Source organism: Plecotus auritus (genome assembly GCF_963455305.1).
Source record: "Plecotus auritus genome assembly, chromosome: 5".
Classification (NCBI taxonomy): Eukaryota; Metazoa; Chordata; class Mammalia; order Chiroptera; family Vespertilionidae; genus Plecotus; species Plecotus auritus.
In genome coordinates this window covers 11956910-11969830 of record NC_137776.1, presented here as the reverse complement: position 1 = coordinate 11969830, position 12921 = coordinate 11956910, and the positions used below count along the sequence as shown (strand labels likewise).

General features: G+C 40.9%; 1 protein-coding gene across 3 annotated transcripts in view; it reads right to left on the bottom strand.

Moving 5' to 3' along the window:
- Window positions 1-12921, bottom strand: part of CYP20A1 (cytochrome P450 family 20 subfamily A member 1) — a 56454-nt gene that overhangs the window by 30878 nt on the left and 12655 nt on the right. For 2 of the 3 annotated variants that reach the window (XM_080671255.1, XM_080671256.1), the window contains exons 1-3: window positions 6303-6434; window positions 3050-3099; window positions 2021-2187 (exon numbers count right to left, since the gene is read on the bottom strand). In XM_080671255.1, the coding sequence (XP_080527381.1) occupies window positions 2021-2187; window positions 3050-3099; window positions 6303-6374 (289 nt within the window). In that variant the 5' untranslated portion in view covers window positions 6375-6434. Of the gene's footprint in view, window positions 1-2020; window positions 2188-3049; window positions 3100-6302; window positions 6435-12921 lie in introns of those variants that run through there. The other variant, XM_080671257.1, reaches the window with a different exon arrangement.

Genomic DNA, 12921 nt, shown 5'->3' with positions numbered 1-12921 from the left:
ATTAGGTTTTTTTTTAAATTTTTTATTTACTTTAATAATTTATTTTTTAATCCTCGCCCGAGGATATGTTTATTGATTTGAGAGAGAAATGGAGAGAAACATTGATGTTTGACAGAGAAGCATCAATCAGTCGCCTCCAGTATGTGCCCCTACAACCTCGGTATGTGCCCTGACCAGAACTGAACCCACAACCATTTTAGAGTACAGGTCGATGCTCCAACCAACTGAACCACCAACTCAGGCTTTCTTCTTCATTTTTATTTACTTTATAAATATATGGGTGGGAAACAGTTTTCCCATTTCTTTTAAACTTTTTCATAACTTTTAATTTTATAAAAATACTAGAGGCCTGGTGCACAAATTTGTTCATGGGTGGGGTCTGGCAGGCCCGCCCTGATGGGGGCCGATCGGGCAGGCTGGCCAGGGTGAGGGGCCCAGGCAGTTGGCAGGCCAGCCCCGCCCCTGTTCAAACTCTGGTCGAGGGGACAATTTGCATATTACCCTTTTATTATATAGGATAGTCATCAATTAATACACACTATGTATAGTAATAAGTGGCCAGCATTTTCCCATTTCTTTTTCATCCTTTTTCAAGGTTTCTATTATAATAAAATTTTTCCTTTTTTTGTAGACAGATTTATCCAATTTGTGTTTGATGGGTCCTACATCTCATGTCATGGTGAGAAAAGGATGTTTATCAATACCACTTGCAAAATTTAATATTTAACTATTTTTTCTATTTCTTTCATGACTCCACATTTTAATCATTTGAAATTTTCTTTGATATACAGAATAATGCAGATTTCCCCCCCAAATAGCTAGCCAGTTTTCCCAATATCATTTATTAGCTTTCCCCTTTATCATAAAATGCTATTTTTATCATATATAGTTGGTTTGTCTACTGGACTATTTATTACATTAGTCTGTCTAGTCCTATCACAGTACAAGATTCTTTAAATTAATCTAGCTATATAATACACTGTTCTGTCTGATGGGAGAGGTATTCCCCTCATTAATGTTCTTTTCTAGATGTTTCTTGGCTGCTCATATACATCCATTCTTCCAGATGTACCCTGGAACTATTTTTTTCAGGTTCCCTCAAAAATTTACATTGGGATTTAATTATATATGTACCAGAGGCCTGGTGCGTGAAATTCGTGCACTCGGGAGGGGGGTCCTCAGCCCGGCCTGCTCCCTCTCACAGTCCGGGAGCCCTCGGGGGATGTCCAACTGACGGCTTAGGCCCGCTCCCCGAGCAGGCCTAAGCCAGCAGTCAGACATCCTTAGCGCTGCTGCGGAGGCAGGAGAGGCTCCCGCCACCACTGCTGCACTCACCAGCCATGAGCCTGGCTTCTGGCTAAGCGGTGCTCCCCCTTGTGGGAGTGCACTGACCACCAGGGGGCAGCTCCTGCGTTGAGCGGGACTGGGCCGAAACTGGCTCTCCAACATCCCCTGAGGAGTCCCAGATTGCGAGAGGGTGCAGGCCAGTCCGAGGAACCTCACTGGTGCATGATCAGGGCCGGTGAGGGATGCAGGAGGTTGGCCAGCCAGGGAGGGACCGCAGGAGGGCTCCAGGGCATGTCCAGCCCATCTCCCTCAGTCCCGATCGGCCGGACCCCAGCAGCAAGCTAACCTACCAGTCGGAGTGTCTACCCCCTGGTGGTCAGTGCACATCATAGCGAGCAGTTGAGTGGCCTTAACATATCATTAGCATATTACGCTTTGATTGGTTGAATGGACAACCGGACACTTAGCATATTAGGCTTTCATTATATAGGATTTATATAGAGAGACATATAATTAATATATAATAATATATGTGAAAAAATAATCACTTTATAATATCGTGTCTTAAATCAGATAATAAATATAAAAATTTCAGCACAATGCTTGGCCCATAGTATAAAGAATTCAACAAAAGTTAGCTATTCCTATTCAAAAACAATATATAGCTCTTTATTTACAGACAATTATTCTTAAAAGATAAGGATCAGCTAATTAGAAAGAAAATTAAACTTACATGTCTTATTGGGGTTGATATGCTGCTTCAGCACATCGACAGTGCCCAGACTAACCACAGGGCGCCTGCCAAACCAGAAGGAGACCACAGGCCCGTATCTCTCATGCAAATTTACCAGGAACTCATGCAAACTTCCACTGTTCACAATATCTGGAAGATTACCATCTCTGAGAAAAGAGCAACATTGGACAAAATAATCAAATTAACTTGTAAGAATCAAAAAAATAACTGTCAAGAGATGACACCAAAGGTATAAGAAATTCAAATACTGTAAAACCCTAAACTCAATTATATTTCACTTCTTGCTTTCTAAAGATATATTTAGACATAGATTTGTCTGATATTTTTAGAGTTCATAATACTTCAAACCAAATAAGAAGGGTATACAAGAAACATCTGATTTAGAAATTGGAAAAAAAAAAACATAATTTTTGCAGCACCTCATTCTGAGACAGCAATGAACATCATCAGAGGCTGATGAAAAACATCAGATTAGCTATGGCAATTTTTCATCATTCCTTCTATCTTAATCCTTTCTTTCTATTGTCAACTTACTCTGGCTAGGGGAAATGAAAAAAATGGAAGGTTTTTATTTATACAGCCCTCCTTTCTGTTCTTAATGAAATTTAGGTTGTATGCTAAGAGGCAAGTTAAAGGTAAATAAAGGAGCCCTGCGGTTTTCCCAGTGGTTAGAGCATCAGCCTGCGGACCAAAGAGTCTCAGGCTCGATTCCAGTCAAGGGCAATTACCTTTGCAGGTTCGATCCCCAGCCTGTCAGGGTTTGTGCATGAGGTAACCAATCGACATGCAGCCAATGACACACATCGATATTCCTCTCTCTCTCTCCCCCTTCTCCCTCCCACTCTAAAAAAATCAATGCCAAAAAAATCCTCAGGTGAGGATTTAAAAAAAAAAAAAAAAGAGTAAATAAAGGAATTAAATGAGCTAAGTAATCTAAAAATTTGACTTAGTTTCCATACCAAAAATTAAGAATTGACTCTACTTGATTCCAAAAAAATAATTACTCACTTTTCATTAGTTGGAGTAATCCCTGGAATTCCTGCAGCTTGTCTGGAAGCCTTAAAGAAAAATTTTGAAATAGTTTATTTAGTATAATGAATTTTCATACATCCCATAAGTCAGATGTGTTTTGCTAAGACATATGCAGGACCTTAAATAATGGCTTTCCAATTTGGTTGAATCTCAGGAATTATTCCTATGTTAAATACAAAACTGGGTTCTTTGTAATTTAAAAGGAGTATCTTAATATTCATCCTCTGTGCCAATTAATCTAAGGGGTTTGAAGAATTTAACATCCATTCTACATAAATTAATACATAAACAAGCACATTTTTCTTTGTTCAGTTTTTATATGTGGTCCCAACTGGCTTGGCTTAAAAAATAAATCAATGTCATGCTTGTAACTGGTTTGGCTCAGTGGATAGAGCGTGGCACATACCTCAATGGCAGGCTCAATATCCTGGCCCCGGCTGGGGAGCACGTGCATAGGCAACCAATCCGTGTGTCTCTCTCACATTGATGTTTCTCTCCCTGTCCCTTCCACACTCTCCAAAAAAATTAATGGAAAAATATCCTTGGGTGAGGATTAACAAACAAACAAACAAAAAATGTTGATTCCTAAAATAGTCAAGGAATTTACTAAAATACAATATGATATTCATCTTTTGCTTTAATAGTTATTATTATCAGGGTCATACAGTCAAGGAGGTGTCTGGTATAGAAATAAATAACAAAATAATTCATAGCAAATTGGTGAAAGGACTAACTTTAAGAAATGAACTGGGGAGAAGTTTGGGGAATTTTAATTTTCTTTAATTTTGAACCAGGTTTATGGTCGCTGTGCTTGGGGTCAGTGTTTTTTCTGATTTTACAACAAGCATATCACTTTTATAATAAGACTTTTATAATATAATTTTTAAATAAACTAAATATTTATAGAAAAAATAACCTAAAATATTCAATTCCAGAATCAATTCTGAATGTTGCCAATGATTTTTACTAATACTGATCAGAGTTTATTTGGCATATTCTACTTAATATTATGTAAATAAAAGAATCTTATTTATTTATTTGAACATTTAAAGGCAAACTATATTCCATCATGGAGCCAGAATTGCTTAATCATTTTCCTACTTTACTGTTATAAAAAATCTGGGCTCTTTTCTTTCTTTTGTTTTCTCATTATTACAAATAGTGCTATGAAAATCTTTGTACAACTTTATTTTTTCCTCCTTTGGGGTATGTATGCCAAAAGAGAAATACTAGGTAGAAGGGTACTAACTAAAGAGTTTTATAGTTTCTACTAATTACTACAAGAATGCTATGTAGACAATAGTGTCTGTTCCTTACATTTAACTGATAACAATGAAACCTACAATGTATAATTTTGTAATAGTCTCATCAATAATGAATATTTTTCAAGGTTATTATAAATGGTGGGAAAAAGGATGGAAGAAACCCTGTAACTTGAAAAAGATAGTCAGTGATATAAAAAAAATCTTATTATTGCCCTGGCCGGTGTGGTACAGATGGCTAGAGTGTCATGGGTCTTGTGCCGGGAAGGGTCACAGGCTTGATTCCTAATCAGGTCACATACCCAAGTTGTGGATCCGATCCCCGGTCCAGGAGTTTACAGGAGGTAACGATAAATGTTTCTTCCAACTCTCTCTCTCTCTCCCCCTCATCCTTCCCTTCTCTCTAGCATCAATAAAAAAACATATCCTTGCCCTAACCGGTTTGGCTCAGTGGATAGAGCATCGGCCTGCGGACTCAAGGGTCCCAGGTTGGATTCTGGTCAAGGGCATGTACCTTGGTTGCGGGCACATACCCAGGAGGGAGTGTACAGGAAGCAGCTGATGGATGTTTCTAACTCTCTATCCCTCTCCCTCTCTGTAAAAAATCAATAAAAAATATACATTAAAAAAACATATCCTCTGGTGAGAATATTTTTAAAACCCTACTTTTACTTTCTAGGCTGAAATTATTACTTTTTAAATATGTTTTTATTGATTTCAGAGAGGAAGGGAGAGGAAGAGGAAGATAGAAACATCAATGATGAGAGAGAATCATGGATTGGCTGCCTCCTTCATGCCCCCTACTGGGGATCGAGCCGGGAACCCGGCATGTGACCTTGACCAGAATGGGACCTGGGACCCTTCAGTCCGCAGTCCAATGCTCTATCCACTGAGCCAAACCGGCTAGGCCGGCGAGGCTAAAATTAATGACTTAAGCAAGTTTCCTGATTTCTCTTTAAACATTACGGGTTGATAGCACTCATCTACTATTTGTTGCTCCTGAAATCTCATTAAAATGAAAGTGAAGAAATAAAAAGAGGAGAAAACCAGGATAAAGAGCAGCCGGGCAGCGTGGCTCAGTGCCCCTCTGAACCAGGAGGTCACGTTCCATTCCCGGTCAGGGCACACGCCCGGGTTTCTGCTGGATCCCCAGGAGGGGGCGGGCCGGAGCAGCCAGCCCATCAATGATTCTCTCTTCACAGCTGTTTCTCTCTCCCCCCTCCCTTCCTCTCTGAAATCAATTTTAAAAATGTATTTTAAAAAAGATATACCGCAAGTTCCAGATTGTGCAGTTGCAATATTCCAGCCTCTTTGCCCATGTGAACGTGTCTGAGGTGCCCCTCACTCTGTGATGTATTTGGTGCTGTGCAGCTACTTCACAACTTTCTCTGTCTGCAGAGCACGTTTCAATGATTCCTCCTTGGCTTTGAGAACCACCCTCCGCGGTTGGCAGAGGCAAGCGGAGAAATAAGACGGCAGGAGATCCCGAGGTAGAGGACAGTGCCCGAGTCCAGCTCAAACACATCAAAAGACATGGAAAGGCGGAGAACACACGAACACGAACACACACACGCTGGAAGAATCCTCGGGAAAGGAGGGAGTGGCGCACCCGGAGTTTCCTCCCAGACACAACTAGAAAATGAAATTTGGGGTTGACTGAGACCCTGCCGAGGAGCCACCCAAAGTACTTGAGACCCGCCCGGTAACAAGGCGCGGGGAGGCCCGCCCCGAGGACCGGCCCGCAACACCCCCGCTGCCGGTGGCCACGCGGCTTTCCCTCGGCTCCCCGGCGCCCGGGCCAGCTCTTCCCGGGGCCTGAGAACTCGCCGGGCCCGCGCTGCACTCCCCAGTCCGGCTGCGCGCGCCGTGCCCGCCCCCTGAGGCCCACCGCGGGCAGAATAATGTGGACGCGGGGCACACTGCGCCGGGGGCGGCGGCCGGAGCCCTGAGGGCCGAGAAGCGGTTACCGGGTAGAGGTAGAGCACCGCTGCCACCAGCGCCAGCAAGAAGGTAACGGCGAAGATCGCGAAGTCCAACATGGTCTTCCGCCCGGAGCCACGTCTCGGGGCCCCAGCTCCCGCAGCCGCGCCTCGGCCAGGGCGGACCTGAGGAAGAAGCAAATGGGTAGCGAGGGCGTGGCCAGGGGCTGGCGGGGGCGTGGTTAAGCCCTGGCGGGGGCGGGGCAGGGCCAGGGCTGGGGGCGTGGTCAAGGCCAGGCCTGGGCTGGCGGAAAGAGCGGTGGATTGTAGAGGGGTGACGGCGGAGCGGGAGCGCGACCCTAGGCGGGGTACGGCCAGAACTTCAGGACACGCCCACGACGTGGGGACGGAGTTCCTGTGGAAAGCAGAGCCCAGGCTTCTGAAAACCATTAGCAGTCATCATCGTTCTGCCCTGACCAACACTTTTCCCAGTGGATTTAAGATTAAAGCCTCTAGACAACAACGAATGATTTTCACAGTGTGGTTCCCGGACTAGCAGCAGCAGCATTGCCGGGGAACTTGCTAGAAATGCTGATTCTCCATCCCACTCAAGATTACAGAATGAGACATGAGGGTAAGGGGGAGAGAGAGGGCCTGGGGGTGCGGGTCGGGGGCGCACAGCAATCCGTGTTTTAATAAAACTGTTAAACGCAGTGAGAGCCACTGATCTAGCGTAACGTGAACAAGGAGGTGTCAGAGTCAAGCACCTTTAGATGTTCCTTGTTTCGAAAAGAATTGATGTTTGAAGTGGTAGATGTGAATCCGTGACACTCATGGTGAACAAGATTTCCTGGCTCCGCTAGACTTTCGGTAAAATGTAATGAAATCCCTACACTTCCATCTCTGTGTAAAACAGTGGAAATAATACCACGCAGAATTGTCTATATGGTTAAATCAGATATTCTATTTAGCACAAATAACCAGTATTCTATTTGGCATTGCTCCTCTTTCACATGAGTTTTGACATGGATAATGTAAGGCAAAGCCCGATATTTACTGGTACTCCATTTAGTGTACGCATCCTACGAGCATTTATAAATTTTATAGCTTTAATAATATAAAGTGACCAAAGGGAAGGGGCAGCAATTCAGCAAGAGAAATCATTCCAAATGGCATTTTAGAGCTTCTATGATAAACTAATTTTATGACTATGCATGAAACATAGCATTGAAAATGGCAAATCTTTTGGCATCTATAGCAAAGGTAAAATGCTGCTATTTGAGATTTAATTAGGCAGAAATTCTATTTTTAACTCTAGTTCTCTGCCCAAAAGTTTATTTTTCAATCTATTCTTTGGAATTTTTTAAACTTTTTTAAAAAAATCATGAATGGGTGGTACATTATTTTATAGGAAGGGAGAGAGAGAGAGAAACATTGATGGTTGCCTCCTGCACATGCCCCAAGCAAGGAATGAACCAGCAACCTGGTTCAATGCCCTGACCAGGATTGAACTCGCCACCTTTTGGTGTACAAGATGACACTCCAACAAACTGAGCCACACTGACCAGGACTCAATCTCTTCTTTGGATTTTGAAGACATTTCCCATCTAAAACATGTTCCAAATAGGTTTTCAAAACAGTAAATATCAGGTTTTTAAATGCACAACATTGCTACATAACAGTAATTCTAGTCTTGGGCACCAATCCTTCCAGATATCTGGACTCACTCCCCCGTTAGTCCTAAACTGACCCTTTTAGTCCTAAATTAGCCTGAAACTCTCTGAACTTTGAGGGTTGGTGAAAAAGGGATAGAAATTACAGAGGTTGAGCAAGGCACAGTATTTTAGAAACTGAATCTCTAAAACTATCCGGCATCTTTTTCTGTTCTTAAAATTTTTGCCTAAATGCTTCCTAAAAGCATTTTTAAAAAACCATAGATATGTATATACTTTCACACATTTTTGTATTGACATCTAAAATTTTTATCTTTAAAGGATTAAATTTCTTGGCTGGCGTGGCTCAGTAGTTTTGTGTCGACCTATGAACCAGGTCACAGTTCGATTCCCGCTCAGAGCACATGCCTGGATTGTGGGCTCGATCCCCAGTGTGGGGTGTGAAGGAGGCAGCCGATCAATGAATTCTCTCTCTCCCTCATCATTGCTGTTTCTATCTCTCTCTCCCTCTCCCTTCCTCTCTGAAATCAATTTTTAAAAACAAAATTTTTATATTCACATTTTGAAATTATCTCTATTAAATTGGAAAAAGGAGTTTAAGTACCATAGTGATGTGATGAATGTCATCAAGCATTTTTAAATACATAAACTCCTCGTGCAGAGCTGGAATTCTTGCTCTGTCTTCTGTGCCCCTTTGGGGATTAGGACCTGTAGTCACGAAGAGCCAGAGTTTATGGGAATGGGAAGCACAGAGTCTCCTGGTGGATCATTAGGAGTGAAAGTCAGAGGTACTGTTCTTGTGTCCACTCCCAGACCTATGCATTATTCTAATTGAAGTCATAGGGCCATGTAAAAGGCTTTGATTTAATGAGAATAGTAAATCCTTAAGGGTAGCACCATATTCTTTTTTTCTTTTTTTTTAATCTTCACCTGAGGATGTTTTTAACCATTGATTTTTAGAGTGGAAGAGAGAGGGAAAGACAGAGAGAAATATCAATGTGAAAGAAACATCTGTTGGCTGTTAATTTATAACTAAAAGATGTTCATACTTCTTTCCCACTCCCATATGTTCATCTATATACTTCAGTCCCAGACCTTTTTGTCCCTAATCTTAAAATATTTTTTCAGTTCATGCCTCTGACCAGTTGGCCAGAACTTTCATCATTGCCCATAATTCCATATATATTATTTCCTCCTCTCTTTTCATCCTAGGTGAATGACATGTTGCACCACTGAAGATCTGGCCACTGAAATGGTTTTCCCTTGCCACCATGTTTCAAGACTGCCCATAAATAAGGCTTCAATTCAGCTGCTACCCAAATTTAGCTTTACCCACATACTGAGCCATCCCATTTGTAGATCAAGCTTGGGTTTTTTTCTTCTCCTCCATCTGCTCACATAGGATCACCCACAAAAGCCAATTTGTTCGCTGAGGAAAAAGCACCAGTTGATGCTATGGGGATCTGGGCTACTTCCTCATGCTTGCCTCTGCCCTGTAATCCTTAAGACTTGGTGGTGTAACAAGACCTTGTTGATAATAGGCAGTATTGGGGAAACTGAGTTCTGGACATACCTTTTCAAGGATTTTGTATAGCAAACCTTGGAAGGTAGAGACAGTCTCACTCTGGAATAGAAGGCAAGTTTACTTATCAGTATAACAGCATCCTCCAGGGCAAAGGTCAAGCAGGTTTGGTTGCATCCCATTATAAAAGATTCAACTTTCCTAGACTCAGATTCTTTGGCTGTGACATAGGATTGTGAAATACAGTCTTACAATTTCTTTTAGAAGTTTATAGTTATAGTCTATAATTCACTTCAAATTTGTTAGGTAAAGGTGAGATAATTTTTTCCGTATGGATAACAAATTCTAGCACCATTTGTTGAAAACACTGTTCTTGCCCCATTTAATTATTTTGGTACATTTGTAGACAGTTCATTATGTATGTATAGATATATCTAGAGGGCTTCTATTTTTTTTCCACCAAATTAGAAGTCTCTCCTTATGTCTGCATTACTATAGCTCTATAGTAGGTCTTGAAATCAACGAATGTAAGCCTTCCAATTCTGTTTTTCTTTTTCAAATTGTTTTGGCTAATCTGGATTCTTTGTATTTCCATATATAATTTAGAATCAGCTTTTCAACTTCTTCAAATGTCATTTAGTTTTTCTTCAAAATTTCTCAACAGTATTTTGTAGTCCTGCAAATGTTTTATTACATTTACTCCTAAGTATTTCATACTTTTCAATTAAATTGTATTATTTTGAATCTCAGGTTTTCATTACTAATATGTAGAACTCTATCCTGTTTTTGTAAACTGACCATGAATCCTATGATTATGCTAGGCTCATATATTAGTTCCAACAGTGTGTGACTGTGTGTGTGTATCTTAGGCTTTTCTCCATCTGCATCATGTTAACTGCCAAAAAGGAGAGTTTTATTTCTTTTCCAATATGTATATTTTTATATTTTGCCTTATTGCACTAGTTAGGACTTACAGTATAATTTTAATAGTGAGAATAGGTATTCTTGCCATGTTCCTGATCTTAGGAAGAAATTGTTCTGGCACCATTAAATATTGTTAACTATAAGTTTTTCATAAATACCCTGTATTACATTAAGGAAGCTTCCTTCTATTTTTAGTTTGCTATGAATTTATCTTTTTGTTGTTGTTAATCCTCACCTGAAGATATTTTCCATTGATTTTTAGGGAGAGTAGAAGAGAGAGAGAGAGAGAAACACCGATGTGAGAGAAACACACCCATTGGTTGCCCCCTGCACAAGCCCTTAACAGGAATCGAATCCAAGACTCTTTGGTCCACAGGCCGACACTTTGCACCGAGTTAAACCGACTAAAGCAAGAATTTTTTTATCTTGAACACATAACTTTCTGTCAATTGATTTGCCTGCATATATTAAGATGACTATATGGGTTTTCTTTCTGTTAATATGAATTATATGCATTGATTTTTTAATACGGAAGGGAGAGGAATAGAGAGATACCAGGTAGAAACATCAATAATGAGAGAGAATCATTGATTGACTGCCTCCTGCACACACCACACTGGAGATCCGAGCCCACTACCTGGGCATGTGCCCTGACCGGAAATCGAACCGGTGACCTCTTGGTTCCTGGGTAAATGTTCAAATGCTGAGCCATGCTGGCCAGGCCATGCATTGATTTTTAAGTGTTAACCCCATCTTAAATTATTAAAATCTTAACATATGAACTACACTTGGTCATCATGCATTATCTTTTCTATATATTGCAAGAACTGATCTGATATTCTCTTAAGTATTTTTGTCTTTGCTCATGATAGATAATGGACTGTAGTTTTTTTGTATTTTGTTTTGCGGAGGTGAGGGTGAGGGTAGGATTATATGCCTTTCAACATTTCTCTCTATTGGCTGTAGGATCTTAAATTCTAGATTTCCCCCCCTCTTTTTTCCTCCTTCACCATCATCTCCAAAGTGACTGCATTTTTATACTCTTCTCTAGCAGCAATGCCTGCTGAGATTGCCACATCAAATGCCACACACCAAGTCCATTTTTCTGTATACAATACTCTGATCCACCCAAACTTTTTCAATATTTTTGCATGTAGGATGGGCTTTTTCTTTCTGGGAGTCTTTTTACTATTATTAGTTCAATCTTAGGTTTGCTATTCACCTACTCTTTCTCAATGTTCCTGGACTCTCCTTGCTCCTGGAAAGGCTTACTATAAAAACTTAAGAGAGCCGAAACCGGTTTGGCTCAGTGGATAGAGCGTCGGCCTGCGGACTGAAGGGTCCCGGGTTCGATTCCGGTTGCGGGCACATCCCCAGTGGGAGGTGTGCAGGAGGCAGCTGATCGATGTTTCTCTCCCATCAATGTTTCTAGCTCTCTATCCTTCTCCCTTCCTCTCTATAAAAAATCAATAAAATATATAAAAACAAAACAAAAAAACTTAAGAGATAGCTCTGCTGGAATTTGTTTTTTATTTTTCTCAGTAATTTGAAATTTGTAGTGTTATCTGTCTTGTAGATATCTTAAAGGCATGGGATTGCTGTGAGGTTGTACTTATTCTTGTTTATATGTATGTATGGAGGTTTTTTGGAGGACATGAAGATAAATTCAAATATAGTGAACTGTCATTACCTTCGGCACCCTATAAATCCAGATTCATCCATTTTGGATTTGCTTTACCATTCATCCATTAATTTTCCACCTTCCAAATTTGTATTGTTTATCTTATTTGTATTTGTATTTCCTTTATCCTTGTAGGGTTGTTTTTGTGGGTTTTTTTTGTCCTTGTAGGTTTAAGCAAAGATTAAAGTGCTATGCTCTGAGGATGGCCATAAGCCAAGGAACACCACTAGAAGCTGAAAAGGTAAGGAAATGGATTTTCCTTACTGAGCATCCAGAAGAAATCATCTCTGCTAACATTTGACATTAGCCCAGTGAAACTGATTTCAAATTTCTGACCCCCCGCCCCAGAATTGTAAGAGGAAATTTATGGGTTTTTTAGCCGCTAAATCTGTGGTAATGTACACCAGCAACAGGAACAACTTGGTCACTTTGTTGTTGTTTTTTAATCCTCACTTGAGGATATTTTTTCATTGCTTTTTAGATAGAATAGAAGAGAGAGGGGAAGACAGAGAGGAATATCGATTGTGAGAGAAACACATCCATTGGTTGCCTCCTGCATGAGTCCTGACCAGGGCCCGGGCCCGAGAGGAGCCTGCAACTGAGGTGCCCTTGCCAGGAATTGAACCTGGGACCCTTCAATCTGCAAGCCGATGCTCTAGCCACTGAACCAAACCAGCCAGGGCCAACATGGTCACATTTAAATGCAATGATGTACCTTAAAGGGAGACAAGGCAAGGTATCTAATGTTATAATCAATACCACCTACCAACTAAATACTTTATAACAGAGGTAATTAGATGTAGGGTATAAGCTATTCACTTCAAGTGCCTCTTTTATTCAAAGATTACCACATTGCAAGGGAAGTAT